At 45.4% G+C, this 14522-nt stretch overlaps 1 protein-coding gene across 1 annotated transcript in view; it reads right to left on the reverse strand.

Moving 5' to 3' along the window:
- RNF150 (ring finger protein 150) overlaps positions 1-7823 on the reverse strand; it is a 246556-nt gene extending 238733 nt beyond the window's left edge. Inside the window, exon 1 of the mRNA XM_058550117.1 lies at positions 7340-7823. Coding sequence (XP_058406100.1) covers positions 7340-7823 — 484 coding nt within the window. The remainder of the gene's footprint in view (positions 1-7339) is intronic.
- Positions 7824-14522: the final 6699 nt, after the last annotated feature.

Genomic DNA, 14522 nt, shown 5'->3' on the forward strand with positions numbered 1-14522 from the left:
AAGTCCCCCATATATGTATTTCTATGACCTGAAATGAGTAAACAAGCCATACAGTTTCTTGAAACGCCCAGACCATATTAAGTTATGCTGCCAATAATGTTATTCAATACTGACGTGAATTATGGCTTTTAATAACGGTCTGGAATTCCTGGCTATTGGATATCTGTCTGCCAGTAGAGAGACAGGTGAAGCCGTACAGTTTAGCACCAAATAAATAAATAAATACAAACTCAGTGGGGCGGGTAAGACTGTTTCGGCCTGGGAGATTAAGACCAAGCATAAATGATAGCTTTTCTGTATGTATCTTAATTAAGAGAAAAATGAATTGGAAACTGAGGCTCTTAAGAAATGTTTCTTAAGTATCTAAATGATAGAGAATCATGGACTCTCAGGCTTGGGATGGCCCTTCAGACATCACCTATTGGAACCCTGCACATGAATCCTATGTTCAGCAATTCCACAACACTCTGCTTCAGTTTCCATCTGAATGCAAGAGAAAGCTTCACTTCCCAAGGAAACCTCTTCCATTTCTCAACAGTTCTGTCCTTACGAATTTTTTCCTTTACTAAACCAAGTCTGCTTTCTGTAACTTGTCCTCACTAACCCTAGTTTGACTCCATAATCTCCAAATACATAGGCCCTGGGGTTGAGGCAGGGGCATAACTGAGTGGAGTAGGCCAAGAGCGAGACCATAAGCAATGGCAAGCTGGGCCAACTAATGGGCACACTGCTCTGCTCCAGCCACCTGCTGCCGGGCAGGAACACAGGCCCTTGTCAGATTTTCTGATGAGAAGCCAGAAATCTCAATTTTAGTAAAAATATCCTGCTTTTTGAGTATATAAGGAATAAACTGTGGAGTTCAAACAGCTCTTAGAGATCAACTAATCCAAACCTTTCATTTTATGAGAAAACTGAGGCCCAGGATAGAAAAAGTGACTGACTCAAAGCCAAATGGTTCATCAGAGGTAGGTCTGGAGGAGGAGAGCCCCAAACATCAGGTCCCATTTCTCCCCTGACACAAATGTAGTCTGTAAGTCAGCAGTGCATTTGGCCTATAGACGTGTTAAGGTATTCTGAAATAGGAATCAGCTTTAGATTATTTCCTGTATCGAGTTATCACTGTCCACATGTAGTATTTATAGTATCTTTTCAAGTTGAGAGGGTACATGGAGCAGTAGTCACAAGCACAGACTCAGGAGACAGACTGCCTAGGCTTGCAAGCCCGGCTCTACCACTTACTACCTGCATGGCCAAGTCACCTCCCCTGTCTAGGCCTCAGTTTTCTTGTCTGTGAAATAGGGATAATAACAGTCCCTGTCTCAGCATTGTTGTGAAAATTAAATGAACTAATACACTTAGACACTTAGAGTGCTTACAACATGCCTGACGCAGAGTAAGCGCTACACGGGCAATTTTATTACTAACCAAAGACAGAGCTTAAAGGAAAATGTAAAACAAAACTGACCATAAATATTCTAGAAAAACATGAGTCCTGCAAAGAAAAAAATTACAGCAGCTAGTGCTAAAGCAAAGGTGGACGTTAGCAATTAAAGTAATGGCCATAAATGTAGTATGAACCCATGAATTAAACTCTTAGCACCCACCTACACAGGAAAGAGCCTCAGTAAGTATCCCACATTTTCTCCTCCAACCTGGGCTGGATACTCCATCCTGGGCTCCTCCTTGCCAAGGGCTGCGATTATTCTTTGGAGAGTTACTGCAAACATCTCTTCCCTTCCTCAGTCTCTAAGTCACTATTAGGCACCCAGTCTCTCAAAAGCTCTTCCTAGACAGCTAGACTCTAGTTTCCCTTCCCTTTAACTAGGTACTAGCAACAGACAAAAAGATAGCAAAGACACTCGTTAAAAAAGGAAAAAAAGCGGGCCGCCCTGGCCCTGGTGGCGTAGTGGTTAAGTTTGCGGGCTCCGCTTCCTCAACCCAGGGTTCGCAGGTTCAGATCCCGGGAGCGGACCTACACACCACTTATCAAGCCATGCTGTGGCGGCATCCCATGTATCAAGTAGAGGAAGATGAGCACAGATATTAGCCCAGGGCCAATCTTCCTCAGCAAAAAGAAGAGGACTGGCAACAGATGTTAGCTCAGGGCTAATCTTCCTCACCAAAAAAAAGGAAAAAAAGAAAATGTATCATTTCTTCAACAATACAACACAGTCATAACCACCTCCATATCTTATAGATCTACCATGTTTATCATTTAGGTCCTTCCTGATGAGATTTCAATTTAAGCCAAGAGAAAGCACAAACGCAACACGAGAATCCTAAAATGTTCACCAAGCAGAGGGAGCTGGAACACCCTGTCTCAAATCACAGAAACCATAGACAGAAATTGGCAGGACTGCTCTGGCCTCTAAAGCACGAAAGGGGAAATAAAGAGCTTTCCCAAGGCTGCCAGGGCCTCACTGAGCCCTGGGCGTTTGATGATCCAATTTGTGGCTCCTGCGTGTCACTGTGTACAAGGCTTACAAAGTTAACATTTATTGACGGCTACGTGCCAGCTACAGATGTAAGCAGTGTACATGTATAACTCATTTAATCCACATAACAACCAACTGAGGTGGATACTATTAGCCCTGGTCTCACGAGTGAAGATACTGACGCTCTGAGAGCTTGAGTAACTTGCTCAAAGATCCACAGTGAGAAAACAGTAGAGTCAGGACACAGACTCAAGCGGCTGGCTCTAGAGACTACACTCCTAATTAACCCCTTCCCCAAATGGACTCTAGAAATTTCTGGTATCACTTTCCTCAAAGTATATTCTAAGGAGGTTCACAGGTATCTGACAAGCTCCGAGGAGATAATCTGGGTCTCACTGCCTTTACCTGCAGCTGAAAGTTCACTTCTGGGGCTCTCACCAGGTGGAGGCTGCATTCCTCTGTAGCTTTGACTCTGGTCCCCACTGTTGCTCTTTCCCAAGGCAAACCCGGGCAGACGCACTTTAAAGCACTAAAGCTTTCCTCACATCCCTTTATACGGGACACGTAAAATCTCTGGTCCATAGGCATTTTTTTTTTTATTGGAGGGGGAGAATCTCTTTTCTCTGTTAATCTCTTTCTCTCTCTCTTCCCTAGGACACAAAGTGTATGAGCTGAAAGAACAATGGCTAGCAAGGAGAACAGGAGCAAAATGAAAAGCAGAGAAAGAATTAAGACTGTGTTAAAAAGTAACTATGAGTCATCAGGGAAATGCAAATTGAAACCGCAATGAAGACGCCACTTCACAATCACTGGGATACCCAAAATCAAAAAGATAGTCAGGGGCCTGCCAGGTGGCGTAGTGGTTGTGTTCGTGTGCTCTGCTTTGGCAGCCTGGGGTTGGGCGTGGACCTACACCACTCACCAGCCATGCTGTGGCAGCAACCCACATATGAAGTAGAGGAAGACTGGCACAGATGTTAGCTTAGGGCAAATCTTCCTCAAGCCAAAAAAAAAGATAGTAACAAGTGTTGATGAGGATGTGGAGAAACTGGAATCCTCATATACTGCTGGTGGGAATGTGAAATGGTGCAGTTGCTTTGGAAAAGGATCTGGCAATTCCTCAAAAGAGTAAATCATAGATTTGCCATATGACCCAGAAATCCACTCCTAGGTATATACCCAAGAGAAATGTCCACACAAAAACTTGTACATGAATGTTCATAGCAGCATTATTCATAATAACCAAAAAGTGCAAAGAACCACTAATTGATGTCCACTAACTGATGAACATATAAAATGTAGTGTATACATACAATGAAATATTTGACAACGAAAAGGAATGTAGTACTGATACATGCTACAGCATTGGTAGATTTTAAATATTATGCTAAGTGAAAGAAGCCAGACACAAAAAAAACACATATTACATGATTCCATGTATATGAAATGTCCAGAATAGGCAAATACATAGAGACAGAAAGTAGATTAGTGGTTAACTAGGGCTAGGGGCTTGGAGAGTAATGAGGAGTAACTACTAACGGACACAGGGTTTCTTTTTGAATTAGTGGTGAGTAATGTACAACTCTTGTCAGTCTAGTAAAAGCCATTAAATTGTATACTCCAAATGAGTGAATTATATGATGTGAATTATCTCAATAAAGCTGTCATATTTAAGAAAAGATTTTAAAAAACTGGTTACAAAGTAAAACTACTAGGCTATCCCAGGAGAATCTGTGTCTTTGCAAATGAGAAGCCATAATTGCAGAAGTGGCAGAAACCCAAAAGCATTTAAGCAGGAAAGGAAAAAAATATCAGAAAGAAAGGCTATATGGAAAGAGGAAGGGGGAATGATTTCTATTTAACTGAATTTCAAGATAGTGGGTGTGTTGGGGTCATATCACCCCAAATGCACAGATATTACATGATGGGTTGCATAACTCTCAAGTCAGACCTTCTCCTCACCTGAAAGCTATCATTTCTGAAAATAAAGGATCTAGAGGAGAGGTGAGATTAAAAAAAAAAAAATGCAAAGGCTGATGTTAACTTTTTGGAGATTCTGAATTAAAAAGTTCACATAGGGGCTGGCCCAGTGGCACAAGCGGTTAAGTGTGCGCACTCTGCTGTGGTGGCCTGGGGTTCGCTGGTTCGGATGCCGGGCATGCACCGATGCACTGCTTGGCAAGCCATGCTGTGGCGGCGTCCCATATAAAGTGGAGGAAGATGGGCACAGATGTTAGCCCAGGGCCAGTCTTCCTCAGCAAAAAAAAAAAGAGGAGGATTGGCAGATATTAGCACAGGGCTGATCTCCTCAGGAAAAAAAGAAAAAAAGTTCACAAATGGGGGCTGGCCCGGTGGCGTAGTGGTTAAGTTTGCTCCTTCAGCTTTGGTGGCCTGAGGTTCTCGGGTTTGGAACCTGGGCGCAGACCTACACACCGCTCATCAAGCCATGCTGTGGCGGGGTCGCATATGCAAACTAGAGGAAGATGGGCACAGATGTTAGCTCAGGGCCAATCTTCCTCACAAAAAAAAAAAAGTTCACAAATGTAAGGATCTTCTGGCATATTGCATTCCATCTTCACAAAATAAGAACATTTGATTAGCGTCTAAAATGCACACCATTTTCTAAGATGAATTTAGAAATGTGACTCAAATTTAACTAGAAAAAGTAAAGCCTTCAAGTTCTGGAGCTAAGAGTAAGACACTGACAGCCAGACCAGTGCTGGCACTGTTTGAGATTCAGGCAGAATTTAAGAGGAAAGAGAAGGGTTAGCCAAGCTACCTCATCATGTATCTCCTTATAATGAGACTTTAGCAGAAATCAATGCAATCTCTGACTAAAGTGAATACCGTCTCCTAACGTGGCAATATGTCAAATGATAATATGGAAGTTTCATGGGTATTAGCAGATACAGCATTAACACATTTTTGGCAACAGCACAATTAGAGAGTAGAGAATTTCCTTTACATTTTTTAGTCCTTAACTTGCAAACGGTTACTAAGCCCTTTACTCCCACTATGTCTTTGTCTTAATCAAGCATCATTTGTGTGGAAAATCAGCTCACCGTTTCCTTAAAAACAGGCGAGCCATTAATTGATCCAATGTGTTGGCAGTTCGGGAGAACCTTTTTAGACAGGAACAAATGACGCCTCTTTGTGTGCAAAGAAGCTGAGGTTAAGATTTCATGCATATGCACAAAGAAACATTTAAAGAACCCTGCAAAGTCAGCTAACAATCTTCTTGGAGTCTAAAGAACAAAAAAAACCCTCCTTCACCCCTCCGCACATCAAGGTCCAGCTATTAAATGTTTATTTAAAGATATTTTAGATGACTTAAAGTGCCCTTCCATAGTCCTCCAAATCCTTGAATATCAAAAAGTTTAAGTAGTGCTCCTACAACTCAGAGTCAGAGTACAATCTGTTCCCCTACAAAACTGCTGAGCTCAAGAAAGTACATCAAATGTTCCTAAATGATCCACCCGAACTTTTCTGTTAACTGTCTCTTCTCCTCTTCACTAACTAACACACTGCATGTTTCTGGCCTATGTGTAAGAAGCATTGAACTTTCCCCACCCCACCTGTTTGTGTTAAGGTTGACAAGTTCGTTGTCTGAAACAGCTGGTGTGGATTACCAGCGGCAAACCAATTGTGTATTTTTTTTTTTCACTAGTAGGTGACATGAGCTCTCAGAATAAAAACTTGTCCCCAAAGAATGCACCCCCTCCCCGCAAATGTAGCCAAAGCTTGGTGTTCCATTTCAGTAGTCTATTGTTTATTTTCTTTAAAAGCCAGATTTCAATAATGTTTTTGATTAGGCGACTCCAGTCAGAAAATGCATCTGTCATTCCTATGCCCTCCTTCTCCCTCTGGATGCCATAGCTTCAACTCAGGAACCCCTCTGGGGAAGGAGGGCCCACTTCTCAGGCACACAGACATAAGGAGCAACCCTGGACTCAAGGAGTCAGCTGAGTTGTGCTGCTGCTTATGCTGCTTATGCTGACAAGCCTGGGAGGACTTGTTTGTTTGTTCCTACCGCGGAAGCATTGCTATGCCAGGCATAGGGATAAACAGCGAGTTTTAGGACAATATCGTATTTCTGGTCCTGGCACTCTGTGATCATTAAGAAAAGCTTACTCTTTCTACCCTGAAATCCTCTCATTCTCGCCAGAAAGAAAACCTTCAGCGTACTGAACCTCCCCATCAGGCAAAGGAGAATACAGTACTGGAAAAGTAGGCATAACTTTATGGCCACCATGCTTTTCTTGGCTTGTTGAGGATTGTGATTTACCATCGTGCCCACCTTTCAGCTTTTCCAGATGACAGCTTGGCAGAGCACGGACTGTCAATATTATTTATGACGTGCGTCAACCCGGCACGGGGGGACTCTTAATCTCCCAGGAAGAACTGAAACCCGACTTAGGGAGCGAGTTCGCGGCAGTGAGCTGCCAGCACCAGCAACTCTACCCACCTCTTGACACACAAACGCCCACATCAGGAATATACTCGATGCACATACCCGAGTACAGAGCTGAGTTATCAGATCTATCGGTTCCAAACAGGTGCGGGGCCGGTCACTAACCGAGAATGTCCGAGCCCCGCCCCCCAAACCCCACCTTCCACATCCTCCTCGGAAAAGTTAGCCCACCTCGGCGAACCCTCGTCCAAGTGGCGCTATGCTAAGCGGAACACTCTCTGGTCCCCCCAGTACAGTTAGTCCTCTCTTCTCTGCAAACCCTACGAAGTGACGCGCAGCAAAACTTAGCGGGTCCAGGGAACAGAGACGCGCCTTTCGCAAAGCACACTTTCCAGAAAGGAGCTAGAAGGCCGACGCGGGATCCTTCTCAGCGCCTCCATCCCCTCGGGCTCCCCACCCCAGCGCCCGCCCCCCAGCCGCCGGGGCCGCTCACCTGCATGGGGCATGGTGATGGTCTCGTTGGTGTTGGAGCCCACGTTGAAGATGACCACAGCGGAGGCGTTCTGCAGGAACGCGTTCCGGATCTTATCCCTGTACGTGCAGTTGCCCTTGGGAATGAGGGCTATCCAGTTCTTGCCGTGGGCTGGGGCGGCGAACTTGGTATTGGGGTCGCAGGCCAGGCGGTCGTGGGCCGAGGTAGCCATGACCACCTCCCCGCGGGCGTCCTGCTTGGGTGAGTGCTCTCCGTAGCGCCCGCACTCGGTCTTCTCGGTGTGCAGCTCGGTGCCGCCGCCGCCCGCCACCCCGGCCCCGGGGTCCGGCGCGGGCTCGGCGTAGGTGATGTTCACGAAGGCGGTGTACCATTCCTCCTTCTCGGCCACGGTGAAGTCCAGGCAGAGCAGATGCACGAAACAAAAGGAAAGCAGCCATGTTGAGAGAGCCAGACTGCGGCACGCTTGGATGAGAGACATTGCCATCTTTATCCGCCGGGGCCCCCTCCCCGCCCCCCGCGCCCTCCCCCCGCCCCGTCCCTCCGGCTCTGGCCAACCCCCGGCCGGCCGCTTCTCCTCCTCCTCCTCCTCCGGCTTACTCCCGGGCCCGAGGGGCCGCGGCCGGGACGCGCAGTCGCCGCGGAGACCGGATTCCGAGCGAGCGGATGGTGCCGGCCCCTTCCCCTTTCAGCCGGAGCGTGGCGGCTGCATTTCGCTTACGGGCCCCGGAGGGGCGCAGGAGGAGGGGGCGCTCCGGCCTTGCAGAGGAGTCCAGCTGCCGAGCGTCCTGCTCCTTCGACCGGCTTCTCCTTCTCTCATAGGGGTGACAGGAGGGCCAGGAGCGTGCGAGGTGGCGGCTCTGCGCCCTCCAGCCCCGGCGGGCGCGGGCGCGGGCGCGGCTGCTCGGAGCCCGGGGTGCTGCCTTGGGTGTCCCCGTCGCCGCCGCCGAGCGCTCGGGCGAGCGAGTCCGGCTGCAGGCGCGGCGGCCGCTACTGCTGCGCGCCGGTTCCTCGGGCTCTGGGCGCTTCGCTCCTCGCTTCGCCGGGTGGCTGCGCCCGGCACACGCTTGCCGCGGGAGGGGCCGGCTCGGGGGTAGTGGGAGCGAGCGGCCAGAGAGGAGTACGGCGTCTGTGTGTGTGTCTGTATATGTTTGTGTGTGTGTATAATGTGTGCGTGCAAGGAGGAGCTTAGTGTGATGTCAAAGATTCTGGGCTTCGCTTGCCACGCTCCCTCGGTCTTTCTTTGTGGGCAGCAGCGACCCCTGCTGGGTCTCAAATTCAACCCAGTCGGCGATTTGGTGCAGGTGGAGGCAAAAGGGGAAGCGACCCCTTGACCTAGAGTACAGGAACAACTTCCTGCGCCTTAAATGTAGCGAAATGTGTGTGCCTCTCGTAAACAACCTTCCCATTTGCGGGAGGAACTGCAGTGAGCTCCCCAATTACCCATTCTAGGGCGAAAAGGGAAAGCTGGTGGGTCGCAAGGTCCTTCCAGCAGACACCTGGAATATCTAGGGCAGTGACTATCAAATTTAAGTGTGCATCAGCATCACTTAGGGGTTGTTAAAACTCAGACTGATGGGCCCCGCTACAAAGTTTCTGATGCAGTACGTCTGGCGTAGGGCTCCAGAATATGCCCTTCTAACAGGTTCCTAGTTGGTGCCGATGCTGCTGATCTAGGGACGACTCTATTAGGGTGAGTATAGGAATAGGCTTCTTTTCTACCATCTGGAAGCAAATATGTGACATTTGTTTTCTTATAGAATGAGTGTGTTCTAACTCTATAAGAAACTGGGTGAGATATTTCTTCACTGTATTTGTTCTGGTTGTCATGACAGGTAACAGGACTCAGCATCAATAGGCAAGGGAGGTTTGTTTGGGTTGTTATTGTTTATAGTGTGTTCTCCAGTTGTGCATAGAGATCACAACTAGTCAGCAGAGAATACAGCCCCTCTAGAGTAGTGTTCTTAAAACTGTGACACAGCACAATTCGTTACCAATTAATTGTTTGAGTAGTTGTTATCCTTTTACACCAACAGTTTCCTTGGCTGGGGATACCTGCTGTATAAAGTTTCTAAAATGATTTGCATGATAGCTCTTAATCACTCACATTGTACTTCCCACCTGGCATTCTTTCATACAGCCCAGGACCCGATTCATGATGGAAACAAAAGTCCACCTTTTCCCCAGGACCTTAGTTTATTTACAGCTTTTTGTTAATGACTGCCCACCAGCACAACTTCTCTTTTTCCAGCAGCAGTACAAACAACTGTTGGCTATTAGGGGCGAGTGAAGAATCCCAGCTATACCCAAATTAGAGGCAGGCACAAGAAGAACTACTTAGGAGAATTTGTCTCTTTGGCATCTGATGTGCTGGATTTGTGTGTTTTCCTAACTTGTCCATTTTAGAAAATAGGCTTCTAGGCAATTGGGACAGTGCTTTTTATAGTGCCTAATGCCAAAAAGGCAAAAGTGGAGACGGCATGGCTGCTGGTTCCTGAGCCACCAGAGATCTGGAGGAGTCCTGTGGCTAAAAACCCCCAGCTAGGTTCTGTACAGATGCCTTAGCAAACCAAGGTAGTTCCCCAAACCTCTATCTCAGCAATATTTCTCCAGCCATAACACTTGGGGAATCTGTGTCATTCAGAATGTATGACTACCCTTTACCCTTTCTTTCCCTTGGAAAAGTTAGAGGCTGAAGAGATGGCAGGATCAAGGAAGCAGCATCCTGCTGGGAGATTGATTAATTACAGGGGCATTGGGCAAATAAATAAAATACTGAATATAATGGGAGCGAGGTTTCTCAGTGTTGGAGAAGGAATTTACAAGTATGGAAAGAAAGAAAGTTATAAAGAACCTGGAGATGTTGGATTGTGTTAAAAATGAGTGCGAAATCATTAAAAAATATATGTGTGTGTGTGTGTGTGCATATAAAAATGCACCATAGCTATCTTCATTCAGAGGCTAGAAGCAATGAACACATCAGGTGGCCAGAAGATCTACCATCCTCCATTAAAAGGAAACAGGGCTGATTTCAGGGCTTGGACTGGGAAAGTGAGCTCGGAAGCTCTTGTAGTGACGTGCTCAAAGCAGGATGGGAACATGCCAAAAGGACACATGAGCCAGCTGAAAGGAGCTCCCACTGGCCAACTCTGGGACAATTTGAGCACCAAAATAAATAATGATCGTAACTGATTACAATCTATTGGATAAAACAGGAATCGATAAGTCCATGCTAATCTAACTGAATATATAAATAAATGGGAAGAAGGGACAGCTCCCCTTATGGAGGAATGCCGGCTAATAATATTGATAGAAATCAGTTATCACTCTGGTGGGTGGGTGTTTGATGTGAAGCAGGATGTTAGCCTAGTCTCAAAGTATCTTCTGAAAAATACTTATTGATTACAAGGGGAGAAATGATGAATTTATTGAAGAGACGTTGGAAGACACCAAAGTGCCCAGGTGATCAAGATGAGCATCACCATTCATGAACGAGTCACATCACATGCCTTCTGATGTGATGTGCTGAGAAGAGCACAGCATCTTTTCTGTCGCATTCCTGCTAAGAACGCTCGGCCTGACTCCGTATATGAGGGAACATTGGATGGACCCAGGTTGAGAGGCATCCTCCAAAATGAAAGGTCTGTATTCTTTAAAACTCTTAATTTTAGGCGACACAGAGAAAGATAGAATAACTAATTGATTCAAATTGAAGAAGACTTAAGAGACATGACACTAAATACAACAAATTTGATCCTGGATTGGCTTCTGGACCAGACAGGAAAAATAAACAGTTGGCAAAAATTGAGTGAGGTCTGTGGATTGGACAGCAGTGTCTTCTCAATGATAATTTCCTGATTTGGATAACTATATTGTAGCTACGGAGAAGAATGTCCTTGTGGGGGAGATATGTACACTGAAGTATTTAGCAGTGATGAGGCAATCTGTCTGCACCTTGCTCTTAAATGGTTCAGAAAAAAAATAATGATAATCTCTAAAATCTTTGTTTCCACTAGCCACTATTTCAGAGAAGTTGAAATCCAATTCATGATAAAATAAAAAGTTGAAACTCCACCTTTTTTGGGGGAAGGGAGGATATTAATCTATTTCCAGCTTGGTGCTAATGATTCTCCTCCAGCACGACTTCTCCTTTTTTCCCAGTAGTATTACTTGAACCATTGAGCTGGGTAGACAATAGGGAATAAAAGAGATAAGGTTCTTGCTTTCACAGAGTTTACATTCTGGGGTGAGAGAGACATAAAATTTTTAAGTTTTAGATTAGTCCAGGTAATAACAAGTGCTATGAAGAAAAAGGCAGCAGAGTGAGGGAGGGTGACCTACTTTTATATAAAGTGCTATTTGACATCAGGATCAGCTGCTCTGATGACATGACTTTTGAACAGGATCCTGAAAGAAGTGAGGGACCCCTGTGTATATTTGGAGAACTTCTTGTACCAGGAAGAGGGAGCTGAGGGCCTCAGGCAAAATCGTATTTGATGTGCTTGAAGAATAGCAGAGAAACCACTGAGGATGAAGAGGAGTGAGAGAGAGAAAGAGCAAAGGAGATGAGGTCAGAGAGATGGGAGGCTGGTCATATGGGCCCTTGTAGTCCAGGGTAAGAACAATTTGGATTTTATTCGGAGTGAGAGGAAAAACCTTTGGAGAGTTTTAAGCAGGTAAGTGACATAGTCTGACGTGTTTTAAAAGCTTGTTCTGACTGTATTGGAGCAAGTATGGAAGCAAGGAGAATAATCAGGAGCTATAACCATAATGGAGGAAACAGGACAGTGACTTGTGCCAGGAAGGTGGCAATGAACATGGGGAGAAGTGACTGGATCCTCCATATGTTTTGAAGATGGAACAAACAGTATTCTCTGGTGCATTTGAAATGGGGTAGGAAAGAAAGAGAGGGTTCCAGAAGGACTCTACAGTTTGGAGTCTAAACAACTGGCAGAATGGAGTTGTCGTTTTCTGAGATGAAGAAGATTGCAGGAGGAGCTGGTCGGGATAGGAATCAAGAGTTTTGCATATGTTCGGTTCAAGGTGCCTAAGATATCCAAATGACAATTTCCTGTCATCTGCCTCAGCATAGAGTCCCAGAAGGAAGATGACTGATCGAAGCACACGAACAGTTTCGAAGTTATTAACACACGCAGGATGGCCAAATTGCTTTTCCAAATGTTGGTCTCACTTAATACAACATGCCCCAGAGTAAACCGAGCTCCCTAAAATAATTTTTGAAATATCACCAGAAGACAGCTTAATGGTGAGTCCTGGCCTGAGGGGGACTCTCTCCATCAGCCAAGCAGCCCAGGCCAGAGAGAATTAGTAGGTTTCCCTAGGGTTCTTTGGTGTAGGGAGGTATTCTTGTTTTCATAAAGGGTAGGAGCGGATTTGACTTAAATGCAATATGTGTGTCTGAGTTAAAAATGAAGAGCAGCCCCAGCAGAGAATGGCATGTCCCATTTCTCTGAATGTCAGCAAATTGGACTTTCCTTACAAAGCTCTCAGCCTTGACATGCTTTAGCTTCTTGCTGGTAATGTGCACTGCATGTTCAAAGGGAATTCCAATGAGGTTTTTTTTGTTTTTTTTTTTTTGTGTGTGTGTGTGTGAGGAAGATCAGCCCTGAGCTAACATCCGTGCTAATTCTCCTCTTTTTGCTGAGGAAGACCGGCTCTGAGCTAACATCTATTGCCAATCCTCCTCCTTTTTTTCCCCCAAAGCCCCAGTAGATAGTTGTATGTCATAGCTGCACATCCTTCTAGTTGCTGCATGTGGGACGCGGCCTCAGCATGGCCTGAGAAGCAGTGCGTCGGTGCGCGCCCGGGATCCGAACCCGGGCTGCCAGTAGCGGAGCACGTGCACTTAATTGCTAAGCCACGGGGCCAGCCCCTCCATTGACTTTTAAAAAATGAATTAAAATATTTGAAAATAAAATTCCTCCTGCATATACATATTTTTGTGGCTTAGTAAAAGTTTAATGTGGAGAAGTTTCGATATACAGAATTTTATCCATATTGTATTTTTTATTTTACATTGATTGCAGTTTTTTAAAATTGATGCCTTTTCAGTTCTTCAGCAAAGGTCCTTTCTTCACAATACACACCTAAATAACTATTCTCATGACTGAGAAGGAGGCAAACTCTTCAAAAATATATTCTACATATCTGTGAAGGGTGAAGAATCTTCAAAATATGATAGGGGGTTCACATGACCCATTACATATGGAGGCTGGCATTATTATTTTAAAAATCAATTCCCTGTGGAGTCGCAGCCTGTGGTATTTAGTTTCCTGTGGCCTGTCCTAAGGATATTTCCCTCTTCCCCATCTTCCATATTTGCTTGGAGGGGAAGTGCCATGTGCTGGAGTGGAAGAGTGGGAGCTTTGCCAGCAGATGAACCAGGATTAGAATCTCAGCCCTGCCACGTGGATGATTTTAACAATGCCGAGCCACAGTTTTCTTTTTAAAACTGGAGTGATGACACCCCTCCCAGGACTTTTGGAAGATTCTAAAGGGCAATGTGTGTCGGGCACATAAAAGAGTGAGAGAGACTCCAAGGAGAGGTCAGGACGATAGTAGGAAGAAACAGAGTTTAGAAATTTTAACGTCCAAAAAAATTTAAAGAAGATCAGTTTATTTATTTACATATATATAGTTGCCTAGTTTGTGTTAGGCCCTGTGCTGGACGCTGAGGAATAGACAGGGCCCTCCTCTCAAGGAGTTTAGAAGCTAGTTTTAGAGACAGATGAAATCATCTAAGGGAATTATGAAGGTAGAGCGTGGTGGTTGTTCAAACACACAAGTAAGAAGAATTCAGTGACAGCAAATAGTTCTACATAGAAATGACAAACTATAGGGAAATTGAACCCGGCTGACTCTGTGTCACATGTAGCACAGAGAACCATACAGACGACTAGGCTTGGAGAGCTCCTCCAGGAGGGACGTCCTACTCCCGCTTATTTTCCAAGCATCTGCTGCAATGTCTGGCCCATAGAAAACATTAATAAATGCATTGAATACCAAATAGTAATGAAGAGCTGCAATTTTTGAGCACTTAATATATACGCAGGCGCTAGCCTAAGTACTTCACATAGACTGTTTTATTTAATTCTCAGGATGACCTTACGGGTGGGTATCATCAGTCCCATTACACAAATGAGGAAATAGAGACTTAAAGAAGTGC

Source organism: Diceros bicornis, chromosome 11, assembly GCF_020826845.1.
Source record: "Diceros bicornis minor isolate mBicDic1 chromosome 11, mDicBic1.mat.cur, whole genome shotgun sequence".
In the NCBI taxonomy this organism is placed as follows: Eukaryota; Metazoa; Chordata; class Mammalia; order Perissodactyla; family Rhinocerotidae; genus Diceros; species Diceros bicornis.